Source organism: Temnothorax longispinosus, unplaced genomic scaffold, assembly GCF_030848805.1.
Source record: "Temnothorax longispinosus isolate EJ_2023e unplaced genomic scaffold, Tlon_JGU_v1 HiC_scaffold_97, whole genome shotgun sequence".
Taxonomy (NCBI): domain Eukaryota; kingdom Metazoa; phylum Arthropoda; class Insecta; order Hymenoptera; family Formicidae; genus Temnothorax; species Temnothorax longispinosus.
Genome location: NW_027270856.1, coordinates 10,151 through 30,311, shown reverse-complemented (window position 1 = coordinate 30,311; position 20,161 = coordinate 10,151). Strand labels below are relative to the sequence as shown.

At 46.0% G+C, this 20,161-nt stretch overlaps 1 protein-coding gene and 1 long non-coding RNA gene across 2 annotated transcripts; one reads left to right on the top strand and one right to left on the bottom strand.

Moving 5' to 3' along the window:
* Positions 1 to 6,661: 6,661 nt before the first annotated feature.
* On the bottom strand, positions 6,662 to 13,369 carry LOC139825119 (uncharacterized). Its single transcript, XR_011735473.1, has 3 exons — positions 8,715 to 13,369; positions 8,506 to 8,628; positions 6,662 to 8,414 (listed from the first exon to the last, which is right to left on the bottom strand). It is a non-coding gene; the product is annotated as an uncharacterized lncRNA (long non-coding RNA).
* Positions 13,370 to 16,665: 3,296 nt separating this feature from the next.
* On the top strand, positions 16,666 to 19,949 carry LOC139825118 (uncharacterized). Its single transcript, XM_071797644.1, has one exon. It carries the CDS (start codon positions 16,760 to 16,762, stop codon positions 19,301 to 19,303), a length of 2,544 nt encoding a protein of 847 aa, XP_071653745.1. The 5' UTR covers positions 16,666 to 16,759; the 3' UTR covers positions 19,304 to 19,949.
* The last annotated feature ends 212 nt before the right edge of the window (positions 19,950 to 20,161 follow it).

Here is a 20,161-nt window from a genome sequence, read left to right as displayed (position 1 = left end):
CACGTTATCGAGCCCACATTAGCGAAACTCGAGGAGTTCCAGGAAAGCGACAGTGGGTGGGCGTTGACTCGAATTCTCAATTTGACGGTGAGGGTCAACAGGTACAATCCTTTGCGCGCGGGGTGTCACTTGAAATTGCCTAAAAACATTAAAACAAAGAGAGCGGTGATCAATGTGCGATCAATGAACAATGCGCGTTTTACGTGGGCCGTGACGGCTGCTCTGCATCCAGCCGAAAGAAATTCAGATCTGGAATCATCATACTCGCATTATTCAAGGGTACTGAATTTACGAGACATTGAGTTCCCAATGACGTTGAGTCAAATTAAACAGTTCGAACGACTCAACGATATATCCGTCAACGTCTATACCATCAAGGGACAGAAGACGTCAAACGTTCTTCCAATACGGCTTACCGACCACACGAGTGAAAAAAACACGTGAATCTGCTGTACGTGCAGGATCCGCGAGACAACAATGTTGAACATTTCGCGTGGATCAAGAATCTATCCCGCCTCGTGAGCTCGCAAATTAATAAACATAGACACACAAAGTACATTTGCGATCGGTAAGTACCTGTACTTCTTTTAATAATATATATAAATTTATATTTTTTTGTATAAAAATTTATAATATTTGTGTTTTTTTTGCAGATGTCTTCACTACCTTAGTTCGAGCGACAAGTTGCAGTCTCACATTGTGGACTGCCGAGAGGTAAACAAATGCGCTATCAACTACCGAGCGAGGACAACAAGTGGCTCAGCTTCACGAACCACAGCAGGAAAGAGCGACTTCCCTTCGTGGTGTACGCCGATTTGGAGTGCGTGCTGCAGAAGACAACCGGAGACGGAACACGCGTCATACGCCTATCAACATTATCGGGTATGTAGTATAGCATACTACGTACAGTGCTCGTACGACGAAACGTTATCAACGTATCGATTTCGTTGCGATAATGACTGCGTCGCGTGGTTCGCCGAGGAACTCAAAGGATTGGCGCATCACGTAAAGAACATCTTGTCCGACATTGTATGCATGGTAGACCTAACGCGAGACGAGTGGGAGACATTTTACAGCGCGGCGCAATGTCACATTTGTGAAAAACCGTTCGCGCCGGATGATAATCGTGTACGCAATCATTACCACCTGACCGAGCTTTACAGAGGTCCAGCACATTCGACGTGCAATCTGAATTATAAGGATTCTCACTTCATCCCAGTAATATTCCACAATCTGTCGGGCTATGACGCGCATTTCATTATCAAGGAGATAGCTGCCGCGTTCGAAGGCTCGATCGATGTACTGCTTATAACAAAGGAAAAGTACATCTCATTCACTAAACACGTGAAAGACACCACGGAAAGATCAGATTCGCGGAGCGATATAAAATTAAGATTCATTGACTCGTACAAATTTCTGAGCGCGAGTCTCGCAAAATTGGCATCCTTCCTCGATAAGGATAAATTGAAAATTATACGTTCCAAATTTTCCGCGTTATCCGACGACGCTTTCGAATTATTGACGCAAAAAGGTGTTTTTCCATACGAATACGTGGACAGCATCAAAAAGCTGGAGGATACGTGTTTACCGCCGCGCGATTCATTTTACAGTTCCTTGACCGGTGACACCGTATCCGAAAGCGATTACGCGCACGCCGCGAACGTATGGCAGCGATTCTCCGTTCGAACCCTGGGCGAATACAGCGATCTATACCTGAAAACCGATGTCTTGCTGTTGGCCGACGTGTTTGAAAATTTCTGCGACAGCTGCGTCGCGAGTTACGGACTTGATCCCGCGTACTACTACACTTTACCAGGCTTTACGTGGGACGCCATGTTGAAATATACGTGTATCAATTTCGAACTGCTGACCGACATTGACATGGTCATGTTTATCGAACGTGGTATTCGCGGCGGTCTGAGTCAGTGTTCCGGCAAATACGCGCAGGCCAACAACAAGTACATGCAGTCGTACGATCCATCGAAACCGTCGTTGTACCTAATGTACTTCGATGTCAACAACTTGTACGGCTGGGCGATGTGTAAGCCACTGCCCTACGCGGAGTTTCGATGGGTCGAAGACGTGTCAAATTTCGACTTTAGCGCGATCGCTTCGGATTCACCTACGGGCTATATTCTCGAGGTCGATCTCGAGTATCCGCAGGATAAACATGACGCGCACGCTGACCTACCGTTCTGTCCGATGCGCGCTAAACTGCTCGGCAAACGGCAGGACAAATTTCTCGCCACGCTGCACGATAAGGAGCGTTATGTCATCCATTATCGCAATCTGCAGCACTGCACGCGCCACGGCCTTTGCGTCACAAAAATACATCGCGTATTACAAATCGCTCAATCTGAGTGGCTCCGCTCTTACATCGAACTTAATACAAAATTCAGGACACAGGCCAAAAATGAGTTCGAAAGAACTTTATATAAATTAATGAATAACGCGGTTTTTGGGAAAACGATGAAAAATGTACGCAACCACGTCGATGTAAAATTAGTGACAAAGTGGGACAGACGATGGACAACGCGGAGGCAATGATCGCGCGACCAAATTTCCACAGCAGGAGCGTGTTTTCGGAAAATCTGGTAGCCGTCGAACTGCGCAAACTCGAGGTGAAATTCGACAAACCGATCTACGTCGGCATGTGCATCCTCGACTTGTCGAAGGTGTGCCTATACGAATTTCACCACGAGTACATGTCTCCCCTGTACCGCGACTCGTGTAGAATTATGTATACCGACACGGACAGTTTGATTTATCATATCGAGTGCGACGACGTGTACGAGAACATGAATCGTGATATAGTCAGGTTCGACACGAGTGACTACGCGGTAGATAACGCTTATGGTATACCACTCGTCAATAAAAAAGTGCCGGGCCTGATGAAGGACAAAAACAACGGTGCCATTATGACCGAATTCGTTGGACTTAGGGCGAAAATGTACGCCTTGCGAGTCGATGGTAAGAAAGACACTAAAAAAGCGAAAGGTGTCAAAAAAAACGTCATCGCGCGCACCATCACGTTCGACGATTACACGCGGTGTCTGAACGATGAGATCGAAATGACTTGACCGCAGTCGTGCATAAGATCGAAAAAGCACGAAGTGTACCTATCAGCGAGACGAAAATCGCTCTGAGTCCGTACGACGATAAGCGATACATCGTGCCGGATTCGACCGATACGTTGCCGTGGGGACATTACCGAATATAACGTATGTAATATAATGTATGTAATGTATGCAATATATGTAATATAATGTATGTACTGTCACGACTTTTTCACTCCCGGAACGGTCCGGGTCGTGTGCCGGATCAAAGGGGGAGAGAAGAGCATTATAATAGGCCTCTCCGACGATTCCCTCGCACCTCCGACACTCCACGAAACGGTTTTAATGTTGGGCGCCAGACGCGTAAATTCGCGTCCGCGAAATCGCAAAAAAAAACCAAAACGAGACGTAAGACGAAATGTGTGGATGTGCGAGGAATCGGCTAGCTCGACCTAATAGCGGGGCGGGGTGGATGAAGTGCGGCGCGATGGGATGACACGTAAATCAGAAATTCCGTTTGCTAACAAGTAAAGACTAACCTTTATTCTTTAGTAATCCTCGGATGAAACAATAAACGCCAATTTGGCTTCAGTTAATCGGAGGAATCAATTCGTCAATAACGCGGGCGTCAGAAATTAAACAACAAAATTAGTGATAGTACGGACGCCCGAAATAAATAGAGCATTACGTTAATTCACAGTGAACGCACGGAAGGCGTGATTGTCAAATAAACAAATAATAGTAGATGTGGCGGCTGCAAGCGCCCCGAATCTGGCGGCGCAACCGCCACAACACAAGCCACACGCGCCTGCCAGACGGCAGCCCGTCATACACACCCCGTCCGGCAAGAGCACCGGCGGCACGGCGAACGGCCGCACGCAACGAGCACGTGCAATCAGCATGCCGTCGAAGATGATAACAAGTACGCTCCGCTAGGCGGCTGCCCTTTCTCGTAAGAGAAATTCGGCGACCAGGATATATAAGGACCGGCAAGCGACGATACCTTCGACTATCCTCGCACAGCTATACTTCGGTATCAGCCATGAGAAGGAAGTCTTTTGAGAACGCTGCGCAAGTGGAATCGCACCAAGCCGCCAACTTCCCGCTCATCGCTGCCGACACATCAGCCCGTGCAGCCGCAGGAACAGCAACCTGCCGCGTGGAAATTGATTCGGCTCGAATCACCGCCGCGGCCGCTCACACGACCTCCACGAGATCTCCTGACCACGTGGGATATACGCCTCCGCCGCTACACGTCTCCGAGGTACACGGTCCCGCCGCTCCTGTCTCCGTTACCGCGATCTCCCGGAGACCTCCGTCACCAGGGGACGCAGACCGTACCGCCGACACGGGTCCACAGGGGCCTACAAGTACGGCCCCCAATCAGCGGTACAGAGACGCAGACCGACAGCGAGTGGGAGGCGCCCACCGAGGAAAAGGGGACACAGGCGTGCTCTCCGAGCCTTGAGCACCAGGCCACGCAGACCGAGGATCTGGACTTAGCCGACCAAGGGACTTACACACCGCTCGGCACACCGCCGGCGTGGAGGAAGCCCGGAGTGTGGGGAACTTGCCAGCCACTCCACCGTACGAAGACGCAGCCGTGCCTGGTCTGGGGTGAACGTTTGCCGTTCCACTAAGGCGAAACCAACAGGCCCTTTTCAGGGCCACATTACACAAACGGCCCTTCTCAGGGCCCCCAAATATCTCCAACGAACATCGCCATCTCGCATAAATTTTGGCCTATCGCCATAGTAGATTTTACTTATAACTAGTAGAAAATATCGGCAAGAATACGGCCGAACACGAAATGAGGACCGAACTCAACGCAATAACGCGAGATAAATTTCGGCGCGATCGCGAAGAGACGCGGAATATTATAACTAACGCGAAAATACGGGTTTAATCTAACGCTCGTAATAACTAAGGTTAACGCAAGTCATTCTGATCGAATGAGGCACACTGTCTTTAGTGACCTTCGAACGCAAAGAAGGATACGCCGAGGTACTCAACATAACACGAAATACTAGAACGGACGCGAGGTAAAATACGGCATTACCGCGAGCAATAATGGAACGCAATTATGAATGCAACGAGTCTGCTGCAAGAATTGAGTAAACCACGCGAATAACGTTCTCCCGCCAGCACGACTAATCCTCACACGCAATTACCGAAACAACGCATCCAAACATAATTATCCTAACACGAATAATATCCTATTGCAATTAGCCAACATGAACGGCATGTTAACGCGATTAATGTGCCGACGCGGACGACATTCCAACATAAGTAATATTTAGTAATTTGATACGCCGTGAACGCCGTGTGCGCGAGACGCAACCACGAGCGCGAACATTCGAAAACGGACTCGCATTACCGGATTTCGCCAACGAATCTATCGCGATCTCCAGAGGCTCGCTATCACGTCTTTATCACGATTCCGCGGCCACGATACCATCCCGAGGCCCTTCGCTCTCGCTGTCAATCGCAATTTTATACTCGGTCTCAAGGACCGGGATGCGTTGCGGTATTACAAGCGTTTCCCTGAGCGAGAGCGCGTACTGGAGGGCGGCGTCGTGGCTTTATATTTCGGTATTACTTGCGGGCAACCTCACCGATGCGATGCCTTCTCCTGGGGCTCCTCGCCGTCACATCGTACCAAAGATCGTCGCAGCGTAACAGATTCTCAAAACGGGGTGGCTATCGCGGACCTTAACTGTACGTGTTCGTACTCGCCGACGGACGACCAGAGAGTGTCTCGCTAAATCCGCTCGATTGCGGAATCGATGTGGCACCCCCCTTAGGGGCGTGCCGACCAATCGGGAGCGAGCTTGCAAGCTCGCGCGATTTCTTAACGCAGGATCGTCGCAAGGAGATCCTTCGGGGGCGCGCAACGGTCCCTCGGCGGCGTAGCGACTCCTTCAATTTGTCCCTGGGCAGCGGACTGGACTTCGTTCTGGCCGGTGTGCCTCCGGTTTGATCTCGGGGTGGTGGCCAGCCACCCCGCGGGCGGTATTTCGTGGAGGTAAATTGCTGAGGCCGGGTTTTCTCCGGTACCTGGGGCCCCGCTATCGGCGGCCTTCGTCCATTGCTGCCTCACGCGCCGCACGCCTGCCGCGTTGCTCTCGCCGCCCGTGATCCCTGTAGTTTCCGCTCTCGTCACCCCTCCTTGGTCCTTGGTCCTCCCGGACCCCTTCCGTTACCGGTACTCCCTCGAAGATTCGCCGTGGTGTGGGTGAGGCGCCGCGCGTATTACGATTACATAAAAATAAAATAAATCAAATTGCGGAAATGATATGAATATTCGGCCCCTGGAGATCTCGTCGTCGCCTCCCTGGCTCGTCCCTGGGCGCGAAATTCCGCGCCTTCTGACGGCGGCGGGGCGCTGCCACGAAGCGGCGGGCCGCAACGTCACAGTACATATGTATATATGTATGTAATGTATGTAATGTATGCAATATATGTAATATAATGTATGCACATATATACATATGTATATATGTATGTATGTATGTGTGTAATGTAACGTATGTATATAATGGAAGGATATTAATAAAGATATCGTACATGTATTTAGTATTTAATATTTTTTATTATATGCTTTATATATGTATTAATTTAAGGGAATTTAAGAAATCAAGGGTAAAATATTTCTTCTCGTACACGAATTCATACGTAATCTTGGTCAGAATATACAAACAGACGCCCTCAATAACGTCATGCATGAAGTCAACGGTAACATTTTTTGTGATATGGAAATTGCCGATTCTATGAAAAATGCATTCTTCTTTTATCCCCGTCTTATCAATGTCATCAAGTAAACAGTCCTCGTGGTAATTGGTCTCGGTTCACAGAAGGGTTTTGTCTTCAACAGTCGAATTTTCAATTACTTCCGGTGAAGCCCGACAGATTCTACAACACCTTGTTCCTTTGAAGCTTTCTATGAACCCCAGGATATTATTTAGGCCCAAATTATCACCTAGAATAAGGACCAACTGAAATTTGACTAAATATTTATTGCCGCGACTGTTTATTATTATCCCTGAATTGCGCAAATAATTTAGTTCGTCCACGATCGGTGCAAATATGTTCTGGTTAGTCGTTTTTTTCTTGTCCTCGCAGTTTATTAATGCGACAAATAAAATTGAAATGAGCTTTGAGGCTAGATATGGGGGTAAACAGGCAATTAATGCATAAAGAGCCCCGAATTTATTTTTCCCGGCATGACTGCCTAATACGTTGCCTGTCTCAAAGTCGTCATATGATATGGAGTAACGGAAGGATTATCGAATCGTCCTCGTGAAGCTTATAATTCTCTTGCCACATATCAGCCTGGACAATATTTTTGATAGGTTCAGAACTCGCTTGCAGTTCATCAAGGTAGCGCATGATCGCAGGGAACACACCTTCCATCTCTAAAAACAATTTCAGAGAATTGCGGAGGCGAAGATGAATTCCATGGAATTGTTTAATAGTTAATTGGGAATAATTTTTCCCTTCCTGCAACTCTTCATCAATCAAATACTGCTCATAATCTGGCATGCCTCTTTCTTTTAAAACAAAGAATATTTTATATTCCGAATTAACTTGATTGAAGGGAATCGAGTGTCGTTGAAAAGATTCTTCAATCTCAAAGACCACCCGTCTAGGCAATTCATACTTCGCGAGAATAGATTGCTTTCAAAGAAGTAAAAAAAACTGTTGATATCAGGTCTTGTATATATGTAACGACGGTATTAACAATGTTTCTTCAACAAGTTGCAAGAGACGATGATGACAATTACAAAAACTTATTGATTCCAATTTATAGGAAAACGCTTATTTATATAAGAACAAAAATACATTTACAGATATGCCTGTACCCTAACTTGAACATGCAATGACAAAGAAAATGTAAGCGGTGATCGAATGTTGTTCATGCATTGATTGAAAAATATATACCTGTATATATATGTTGAGGTATTTGTATCTAAATTCGCCCTCTATCTATATAACTCTATTCATAAAACTTTATATTTTAACGAGCTTCGGGTATTTTTCTAATCGCAATAATTGTATTGTTAATTATCGAGACACCTTTATAGGGGGTTCTATGCCAAAAAAAAGCTTTTGAAAGAAGTACCAGATATTTTCAGTGATTCGCGGAAAAGAACGTAAAGCGATCAAACATTTTAGGCACATTTGCACAGCGTCGATGAGATCATTGTAAGTCCTCCTTATAGTCTCGGTGATGATCAAATAGCATTCGTTGATTTCCTTCACTGTTCCACGACAAATAATGAAAGGATGAAACGGAATGTTACGATCTTTTATCCACTTGATTTGGTTTTTTATTTCCAACTGAATAACAGCATCTACCTATGGAAAAGCAATATATTTGAAAGTCAGCAAGAGTCTTTTATAAAAATAAGCTTTTGTCGGTTTGTTTAATATTTGCATTGGCTCTAACCTTTATGAAATATATAAATGCACGAAGAACGTTCTCTGCAATGATATTTTCTCCAGCTTTTCTTTTTTTATGGCGAAGAAGTTTTGGGCAGTAACACTAGAGCTAATATCGATGGGGATACACCTAAATGTTCGAAGGCGAGAGAAATTCTATAAATTCTATTTCCCACAGTGATATATGTTTATTTGATTAAACGAAAAGAAACTCACCCTCCTCAAGGAGTCGTGTTTGTTTTCCGCGAAAAGCCTTGATTTCGTGGATTCCCGTTTTTTGCGAGAATGAAACGATTCTATTAGCATAACTGGTGGCTAACTTCGATAAAAGAGTGTCGAGATATCAGTTAGATTCAAAGATTGTGAATTTTTTTTCGCCAGTTCTTCCACAATAGATTTAAAGTCTCCGTCCAACTGCAAAGGATTGATGTGTAATAATTATAACATGGAGATCAAAGCTAGTATAAAGATAGAACATTTTATATAGATAATCGAGCACATTAGGATATTCACCAAAATCATGCCTATTTCATCACCAAGACACGGAAAATGTTTTAAATACTTTTCAACGCTGACAGAAGCACCTTGTTTTTGTAGCATTTTTTGGCGACTGTTGAAACTTTTATGCCATTCTACTGAGACTTGATTAAAATCATAATTCCTATGAGGATCCGTTAAACATTTTATATTTATAGTCATCTCTCCTAATGAGAAAATATCAATTCCTGTTAGTCAATGAGAAAAATGAATATTGATTGAAACAAAATGAAAATGATTAAGACCTCTAACAACAACGTTTTGATCATTATTTGGAAGTTTCTCTTTTGATTTTGTTTTGATTATGCCAGCTTTTATCATCTTTTGCTTTATAGTATTATAATGATTAAGTAAGTATCCTCGCGGGCTTCTACTACCATCACCATCACTAAGAAATGGTTCAAAAACTTCAGTTCTGTCCTCGTCTGGAAAAAGCTCCATGATTTGCTCGGTCCATTTTAAGAAAGTTTCTGTTGCAATTCTAATGGAAAACGTTAGTTGTTAATTCGAAAATGGAAAAGAAGCAGAAGTGATGATTTTTAGATACAAGACAGAAAGAAAATGAAATGATGTGATCCTAAAAAAGATACTTACTGATATTTATTACGCTTATTCTTTTTCAATTTATAGAAAACAATATTATCTTTTAATCGAGCTCTGTCAAGCTGCCCCTTTCTTTTATATATTCCTAATATAATTTGCCCCTCTAAATTGTCACGATCATTCAAGAGTTCGTACAAATCATTTTGAACGTAGCAGAAAGTATCCTCATCTGAAATTATATTACTAAAGAAATACATGCCAAAACGTAAGTGTGCGAGAATCAGACATTTCCTTCTATTCCATTTCATTGTTAAAAAGATAATATTATCTTGCAACCAGAAAATGATCTGACTCCTAAGAAGATAATACAAATAAACAAAAAAATACTATTGCGAACTGGAGAAGATGCATTCACTGGGTCGTTTACTGGATGCTGGAGTGCATGGTTAATATTGATAGATGAATGTACCACCTCTATCTCGGAATGATCAAAAGGTTCCTCATTTTCGACAGTCTTAGCTTTATACGCTTTGAGAAACTTATCTATTGTCTCCTTATCAATACCGTATATAATTCTCTCCATAAAATCAGATCCCTGACGGAAGAAATTCTCATTTTCCAGTCCCAACTCTACAACAAAAAAAAGCCATGCATGCAAGCAAACCAAAGTATATATTTCAAAAAGCTTTCTTGAAATCGTGCCACTACCCAGCGAGAAATGACCCATCTATAGGCGTCTAATTGACGTCAATTAGACGTCTATAGACGGGTCATTTCTCGCTGGGTACATTTAATATTAAATATATAAGATCATTATTGATTGTAATTTTTGCAAAAAGCACATGCAATTCAATAACGCCACAACCCAAGCATGTTTGTGCACATAACCTCTTTGCGAATCTTGAACCAACTCACCTACAAATTCATTTAGCATATCTCCGAGCCCAACTTCTTTGAGAAACACTTCCATTTCAATATTAAATTTAATATCAAAAACTTTTTTAACCTTGTCACAATTAAAGAGTAAAGTCTTAATATATACGGAAAAAGAGCAAGACACTATTTACTGCAGATGACAGTTTCGGGTTATTCCTTCGCCGCGAGGGAAATCGTGATTTTTCTTTAAAAGTTGTGGCTACCCCTGTCACTGCATTGAGGTCGCTGCTTTTAGACTCACTATGGCAGGAGTTGCCATAATTTCAAGCAGGAGTGCTTATAATTGTGGTATATCACGCCGAAAATCGTTGGCAGCACCTACTTGTGATTTTCGGCGGGCCTTGATACACGGTCGGTAGGTGGCGTTGAAAAGTTTTTTCAGTGCACAGGTCGTCGTACCCTCGCACTATGACGTGTCTGCGGGGAAAATTTCTTCTCGCCGATGCGTGCAATTCGTCCACCAACCGTCGCTTTTCGATATTTTTATCCACATCGTATTTTAACGGTCTCATGTTTCGTTGTCGTCGTTTCTGCTTCTAGTGCATCGTTCGTAGCAGTTTCTGAACAGTTCATAACCGCTTCTGAGCCATTCGTGAACCGTTCAATAACCGTTCGACAATCGTTCTCGAACCGTTCGTTGTCGTTCGTCGTCGTCAGTTAACTGCTTTTTGTCACTCATCGTCGTCGTCGTCGTCGTCGTCGTCGACGTTCTTTAGCCGTTTGTAGCCTTTCCTGTCTCCGCGTAGTTCGCAGCTGTTTCTAAACCGCTCGTAATCGTTTTTAAGCTGTTTTTGAACCGTTCGACAACCGTCTGACAACCGTTCTTGAACCGTTAGATAGCCGTCCGACAACCGTTCTCGAATCGTTCGTTGCCGTTCGTCGCCGTCGTTAATGAACCGTTGCTTCTCTTCACTCGTCGCCTTTCGATAGTCGTTTCTGCTGAACCGTTTGTCCATTGTTGTTCGTTGTCGCGTCTGATTCAACGGTAGTCGAATGGCAAAGCTTGTTCACCGCAGCCTGTAACGCTCGCACGTCCTTCTCGAACGCGACAAGTTTATCGTCTGACTTTTTCCGTTGATTTCTCAAACTTTTAACGCACTGATCCACGTATAGTTTGTTAACCGCGTCACCGTCAGCCTCTGGTTGCGCCACGCGACGAATCTTGCGCGACTTTGCGTCAAAGTCCGTGGCAGTGCGACACAGAGCGTTGTCGCGCACAAAATTTCTCACTAATCCGCTCCACCGATGGTACGAAATGGCATTCGTCGCGTCTTCGCTCTGCTCGAACAATCCAAATTTATTGATTGGCATTTCGACGCTGATTGAACGGATCGCTGTCGCGCCGTTTAATTTATAATAAGCCCAGCCTCGCGAAGTTCCTCGATGATCGACATGATCTCGTTGTCGTGGGCATTGTTGCCAGCTTGACGCGAAGCGTCGAGCAATCGCAGACGATCCACCAGCTCGTTGGGGTCGTCCCAGTGCACGTAGTCTTATTGTCGGTTAGCGTCATCGCGCGAGGCGCGAATAATCCCTTTCCAGATTCTTTCTTCTTGGAGTCGGTCGACATCAACGGTGCGATTACCTGTATATACTTGTATCCCTTGTTGCCCTTTATTCGCTCGCGAGGATTGTGCTTGTATTTATGAGCACTCGTTGCCAACAGTATGCTCCTGTACTTTTGCCTATCGTCCTCCGTGTAGATATCGTAATCGGGTATTTTTTTGAAGATCAACTCGTAAATACCGAGTGTGCCGGCGTATCATACGCCGTCGATATAAATGTTATCCGCTTTATCCACGTCAAAACGTTTATTACCGAGCATCATTTCATTCTTGCCTAGATAAACACCGTATACGATGTCAATCGTTGGACAGGCGCCCAAAACGTCTGCGATGTACAATCGGCTCTGTGGACCCAAGTGATCTTGCAACGTTTCTATAAACAATTCTCGACCCTTCGACGTTTGCAACTGCTTTTGAACGGTCGTCCCGATCGAGTCGTCCGTGGTTTCGAAAACATCACCCACGTTTACCGGTAAGTCGGGACTTGTACGTTGCACAGTTTGCGTCGGTGTAGAGGTTATCGGTAGTACTATCGATTGATTAGATTTACACGGTGTCGATGACAGATCCGACCAGAAGTCTAATCGTTTTCTCTTTCTCTTCGGTGTAGCATCCTCCTCCTCCTCTTCCTCCTTGCGCTGTTGAACGGTTCGATTTTTGCGTCAGCGACGCTCTCCGTCGGCTCCTCTTTCTTCACCGCGGCCAAGCTCGAGTTGTCGACGATCTTTTTCAACGGTCCGATGAGAGGTCTAAAGTGCGTGTCCAACTCAATGTCCTTCTTGATCTTACCGGTCTTCAAAGCACGAAGTTTCTTGCGAATCTAATTACTCGTTTTCGTAATATCTTTCACGATCTTTTCGCGTTTGCGAATATTCTCGCTCCCGTCGATCGCAGCCATCGCGGGGAAAACAAAGCAGAGTGTCGATCTCTCTCTGTAACGCTAACGTTGTTTCACCTTCGACAACGTATCGGCGACGACTGACCGCTTTTGCGGTATCGCGAACACGTTAAATCCTTTTCTGTATCGGCCGTTCAAAAGCGCGCTGTCCTTGTCTATCACTACGAATCCGTACTTGCATTGCCAACAATCGTGGCACAATGAGCAAAATTCATCGTACGACATGTCGGTATTTACATGATCGTTGTACACGTGTTTCAAATTAGTGCCATCCTGTTTGAACAAGATCAGCAGATTTGCGTTGTCGCGTATCAGATGTTTAGGTATTCTCGCGTACGTCTGACAGAGATAAAAGCAGTCGACGCTCGAGTGCCTGCCCATCGAGAAATACTCTCTCACAGTGTCTTGCTTATCGCACGCCACGTCATCGAAGACGAAGATCGAGTTTGGACACGCGTCGCTCGGTGAAATGACGTCACTGTTATGGCAATAGCCGTATGTAATGTGAGCCGGTGATGTTCGTTATATGTATGTGGGGCCCTGAAAAAGGCCGTTTGTGTTCTGATGTGGCCCTGAAAAGGGCCGTTTGGTTCCGCCTTAGCGTGACAGGCGTTCGCTCCAGGTGATGCACGGTACCGTCCGTGTGCGGTGGAGCGGTTGCTGCGGTCCCCACGGGCCGGGCTTCCTCCAAGCCGGAGGTGTACCGGGCGGCGTGTAGGACCCTCGTCTCTCGATGTCCTGCTCGTCGGTTTGCGTGGCCTGCGTGCTGGCGGGACTCGTGATGCTCGCTTGGACTCCTTTCTCAACGGTCGGTGTCTCCCACTCGCTGTCTGTTTGCGTCTCCGTGTCGCTAGTACGGGGCCGTACTTGGAGGCCTCGGTGTACTCTGGCCGGGGGAGCGGTCTGCGTCCCCTGATCGCGGTGATCTCCTGGCGACGGCGGCAGCGGTGAGATCGGTGGAGGCACGATCCAGCGAGGCGAGGTGTATCGTCTGATACGTATGTTCCACGTTGTCAAAAGGTCTCGTGGAGGCCTAGTTAGTGGCCACGGCGGCGATTCGAGGCGAATCAATCTCCACGCTACAGGGCTGATGTCCTGGGGCTGCTCCGGCTGTTTTGGCGGCAGCGATTGGCGTGAAGTTGGCGGCCTGGTGTGATTTTGTCGGCGCAGTATCTCGATATCAAAAGCTGAGCTCTTGTATGGTGGCTTCCTTACAGGAGCCTGCGGTAGAATCGCTCGATGATGCCTTCGTTGCTGGCCTTTATATACAGGTGCCTGCTGAACTTTAAACGCGAGAAAGCTCAGCCGCCTGGTGGCAAAAGTCCTTGTTAGGAGTAGTTAGTATAGGCCGGTTCCACTCCGGGAGCCCCGAGGGGGGGTGAGGGAGGGGGGGTATCGGATTTCGCGGGGGGGTGAGGGGGGGGGGGGAGGAGCGGGGTATCGGGTTACACAAGGATATCGGATTACACAGGGGTATCGGGGTTACACAAGGGTATCGGGTTACACAAGGGTATCGGATTTCGCGGGGAAGAGGGGGGGAGGGGGTTGACCTTGACATACCACCGGGATGACTCACCGGGATGACTCACCCGCGCCGCGGGTCCGCGGGAGGGGAAGTCCGCGTTCGCGCCGCGGGGGCCGCGCGAGGGTCCGCGGGAGCCGCGTGGGGGTCCGCGGGGGCCGCGGTCGCAACGACGCCGCTAGGCGGCGCACAATGGTAAGACTAACTCGATAGGGCACTGCGTAGTAGCGTGTTTTTTTGTGTTTTTTTGTCGATGACGCATCGAACCTGTCGGGACACGTTCGTCGTAAACATTTTTCTAGGAAAAGGGGGGCGGTTATCGCGCGTAGACTAAACAATCTATCTACGCAGTACGTGAAAGACAAAGGAAAAAATGACGTCATCGGGACGATGATCGACCCGATAACGCATCGAACCTGTCCAAACACGTTCGTCGTAAACAACATATTTCTAGGAAAAGGGGGTGTTATCGCGCGTAGACTAAACAATCGATTATCTCGTAGACTAAACAATCGAACCTGTCGGGACACGTTCGTCGTAAACAACATTTTTCTAGGAAAAGGGGGGCGGTTATCGCGCGTAGACTAAACAATTTCGCGCTATTTTTTACGACGCAGTACGCGAGACAAAGAAAAAAAATGACGTCATCGGGACGATGATCGACCCGATAACGCATCGAACCTGTCGGAACATGTTCGTCGTAAACAAATGTTTTCTAGGAAAAGGAGGTGTTATCGCGTAGACTAAACAATTTCGCGCTATTTTTTACGACGCAATACGCGAGACAAAGGAAAAGATCTTTCAAAAAATCAGTTGGAGCGAGAGAGAGAGCAAAGGGTATATAATGAGGGATGAAGCGCATCGAGCCGCATTAGTATACGATTTGAGAGCGATACATCGGTCAAAGAGTATCGAGATTTATTGTGTGGTTAAACACGTTATCACGTTATCACGTGCAAGTGCTGTGAAGTGATATAATAAAAGAACTGGTGCGAAAGTGATCAAACATGGATCAATTCGAGCAGACCGAACGCGATCTATTGGAGCTGTCCGACCAAGTAGCTACCGTGGGTGAATTTTTCACATGGGCGCTGCAATGCGCGGAATTCGTCGAGCAGCTCGAAACACGCTGTAGTGCCAAACGTCAGCGGTTCTCCGACAATCCAACGATCGGGCAAAGGCAATCGTTGGTTGCCCGAATAGCGCGACTCGAGGGTGTGAAGTTGCGATTGGAAAGACAATTTATCCATAGCGGTGGTGATTATGCGAACGCCGGTACCAGTGGCAACACGCGCGCGACAGAACTCGTATGGCGAGAGATCGACGCCGGGTTCAAAAAGCGTATAATGACCGGTGCGGTAATTAATACAGACCATATAGAACCGCGACAGTTTTTGGAAGACGCCTGCAGCGTCGTGTGCAAGCGAGTGCGAGACATTATAAAAACACATAACTGTGTCAAAGCGAACACCGCGTTCAACGGGGAGTTTGTGGCGGGTGATAAACGTGCCAAAAAGAGTATATGTACAAATAACATAGAACTCTGTGATACATCGCACTTGCGCGAGTGGTACGAGCTACATGTTATCGAGCCCACATTAGCGAAACTCGAGGAGTTCCAGGAACGCGACAGTGGTTGGGCGTTGACTCGAATCCTCAATTTGACGGTGAGCGTCAACAAGTACAATCCTTTGCGCGCAAGGTGTCACATGAAATTGCCTGAAGACATTAAATTGAAGAACGCGGTGATCAATGTGCTGTCTATGGACAATGCGTGTTTTGCGTGGGCCGTGACGGCTGCTTTGCATCCAGCCGAAAGACATCCAGAACGGGAATCTTCATACCCGCATTATTCAACGGTACTGAATGTACGAGACATTGAGTTCCCAATGACGTTGAGGCAAATTAAACAGTTCGAACGACTCAACGATATATCCGTCAATGTCTATATCATCGAGGGACAGAAGACTTCAAACGTTCTCCCGATACGGCTTACCGACCGCACGATTGATAAAAAACATGTGAATCTGCTGTACATGCAGGACCCACGAGACGACAATGTTGGACATTTCGCGTGGATTAAACATCTATCTCGCCTCGTGAGCTCACAAATTAATAAACATGAACATACAAAGTACTTTTGCGATCGGTAAGTACCTATACTTTTATTAATAATATATATCATTTTATATTTTTTGTAAAAAAATTTATAATATTTGTGTTTCTTTTTTACAGATGTCTTCACTACTTTAGTTCGAGCATGAAATTGGAAGCCCACACCGTGGAATGTCGAAAGGTAAACAAATGCGCAATCCGACTACCGAGCGAGGACAACAAGTGGCTCAGCTTCAAGAACCACAGCAGGAAAGAGCGACTTCCCTTCGTGGTGTACGCCGATCTGGAGTGCGTGCTGCAGAAGACACAACCGGATACGGAACACGCGTCATACGCCTATCAACATCATCGAGTATGTAGTATAGCATACTACGTACATTGTTCGTACGACGAAACGTTATCGACGTATCGATTTCGTCGCGATAACGACTGTGTCGCGTGGTTCGTCGAGGAACTCAACGGATTGGCGCATCGCGTAAAAAACATCTTGTCCGACATTGTATGCATGGTAGACCTAACGCGAGACGAGTGGGAGACATTTCACAGCGCGACGAAATGTCATATATGCGAACAACAATTCGCGCCTGATGATAATAAAGTGCGCGATCATTGCCACCTGACCGGGCGGTACAGAGGTCCAGCACACTCGACGTGCAATCTGAATTATAAGGATTCTCACTTCATCCCAGTAATATTTCACAATCTGTCGGGCTATGACGCGCACTTTATTATCAAGGAGATAGCTGCCGCGTTCGAAGGCAAGATCGATGTACTGCCTATAACAAAGGAAAAGTACATCTCATTTACTAAACACGTGAAAGACACCGCGGAAAAATCTGATTGGCGAAACGATATAAAGTTAAGATTTATCGACTCGTACAAATTTCTTAGCGCGAGTCTCGCAAAATTGGCATCCTTCCTAGATAATGATAAATTAAAAATTATACGATCAAAATTTTCCACGTTATCCGACGACGATTTCAAATTATTGACGCGAAAAGGTGTCTTTCCATACGAATATGTGGACAGCGACGAAAAGCTGGAGGATACGTGTTTACCGCCGCGCGATTCATTTTACAGTTCCTTGACCGGTGAAACTGTATCCGAGAGCGATTACGCGCACGCCGCGAACGTATGGCAGCGATTCTCCGTTCAAACCCTGGGCGAATACAGCGATCTATACCTGAAAACCGATGTCTTGCTGTTGGCCGACGTGTTTGAAAATTTCCGCGACAGCTGCGTCGCGAGTTACGGACTTGATCCCGCGTACTACTACACTTTACCAGGCTTTACGTGGGATGCCATGTTGAAACATACGCGTATCAATTTTGAACTGCTGACCGACGTTGACATGGTCATGTTTGTCGAACGTGGTATACGCGGCGGGCTGAGTCAATGTTCCGGCAGATACGCGAAGGCCAACAACAAGTATATGGAGTCGTACGATTCATCGAAACCGTCGTCGTACCTAATGTACTTCGATGTCAACAACTTGTACGGCTGGGCGATGTGTAAGCCACTGCCCTACGCGGAGTTTCGATGGGTCGAAGACGCGTCAAATTTCGACGTTAACGCGATCGCTTTGGATTCGCCTACGGGCTATATTCTCGAGGTCGATCTCGAGTATCCGCAGGATAAACATGACGCGCACGCTGACCTACCGTTCTGTCCGATGCGCGATAAACCGCCCGGCAAACGGCAGGACAAACTTCTCGCCACGCTGCACGATAAGGAGCGTTATGTCATCCATTATCGCAATCTGCAACAGTGCATGCGTCATGGCCTTCGCGTCACTAAAATACATCGCGTATTGCAATTCGCTCAATCTGAGTGGCTCCGCTCTTACATCGAACTCAATACAAAATTCAGGACACAAGCCAAAAATGAGTTCGAAAAAACATTATATAAATTAATGAATAACGCTGTTTTTGGAAAAACAATGGAGAATGTACGAAACCACGTCGATGTAAAATTAGTGACGACGTGGAAGGGTAGATACGGCGCGGAGGCAATGATCGCGCGACCGAATTTTCACAGCAGTAGCGTGTTTTCAGAAAATCTGGTAGCCATTGAACTGCGCAAACTCGAGGTGAAATTCGACAAACCGATCTACGTCGGCATGTGCATTCTCGACTTGTCGAAGGTGTGCCTGTACGAATTTCACCACGAATACATGTCTCCCCTGTACCGCGACTCGTGTAGAATCATGTATACCGACACGGACAGTTTGATTTATCATATCAAGTGCGACGACGCGTACGAGAACATGAAACATGATATAGCCCGGTTCGACACAAGTGACTATGCGGTAGATAACGCTTATGATATGCCTCTCGTCAATAAAAAAGTGCCGGGCCTGATGAAGGATGAAAACAATGGGGCCATTATGACCGAATTCGTTGGACTTAGGGCGAAAATGTACGCCTTGCGAGTCGATGGCAAAAAAGATTGTAAAAAAGCGAAAGGTGTCAAAAGTAACGTCATCGCGCGCACCATCACATTCGACGACTACACGCGGTGTCTGAACGATGAGATCGAAATGACTCGACCGCAGTCGTGCATACGATCGAAAATGCACGAAGTGTACACTATTAGCGAGACGAAAATCGCTCTGAGTCCGTACGACGATAAGCGATATATCGTGCCGGATTCGACCGATACGTTGCCGTGGGGACATTACCGAATATAACGTAATGTATATAATGTAATATAATGTATGTATGTATGTACATATATATATCTATGTATGTAGTATAACATATAAATGTATGTATGTAGTATATGTAATATAATGTATGTATGCATATATGTATGTAATGTATGTAGTATATGTAATATAATGTATGTATGTAAGAAATAGTCCTCGAGTAAATATCGTATTATATATGAGAAGGGATATTAATAGAGATATCGCACATGTATTTAGTATTGAATATTTTTTATTATATACTGTATATGTATTACATATTTCAAACACTTTACATGTATCATTTTTATATTAAGAATAAAATACAGTTTGCACGAATTAAATCACATTGTCCTTGTGTATCCATGAGTTGTGTGATCCATCGAATCCCAGCCATTTCACGTAAACCTCGTCGCCCCTCCTGCGCAGTACTTTCTCCACGAGATACACGTCAGGATAAGTCGCGCGATGCAACTCGTACTCGTAGAACGCTCCAGCGACGGATTTTCCACGATAGTCCTCGAGTAGGTAGGTTACGGGATTGGTATGCTGCACTTTAACGATCTTAAACACCTCGGTGGTCCAATTCGGCGTGTAACCCTTCTCGAAAATTGTCTTGTATTTGCTGACGCGTACCGAGTCGCCCGTTTTAAACTTTGTTGGGCCCGCGATCTTTATCGCGCTGTACACCGTAGCCAAGAGTCTTTCGGCGATCGCGGGGGTAACGTCGACGGGTCGCATGCCGATCGTTCGATGCTTGCGCGCGTTGTAATCCGACACAAGTCGCGATAACGCGTCAACCCACTTGTAAGTTCCATTGAGCGTAAACATTTTCCACATATTGTTTTTTAACGTGCGATT

Excerpts from the sequence above, each read along its gene's own strand:
- LOC139825118 (XM_071797644.1), top strand. The coding sequence starts at position 16,760 with ATGAAATTGGAAGCCCACACCGTGGAATGTCGAAAGGTAAACAAATGC.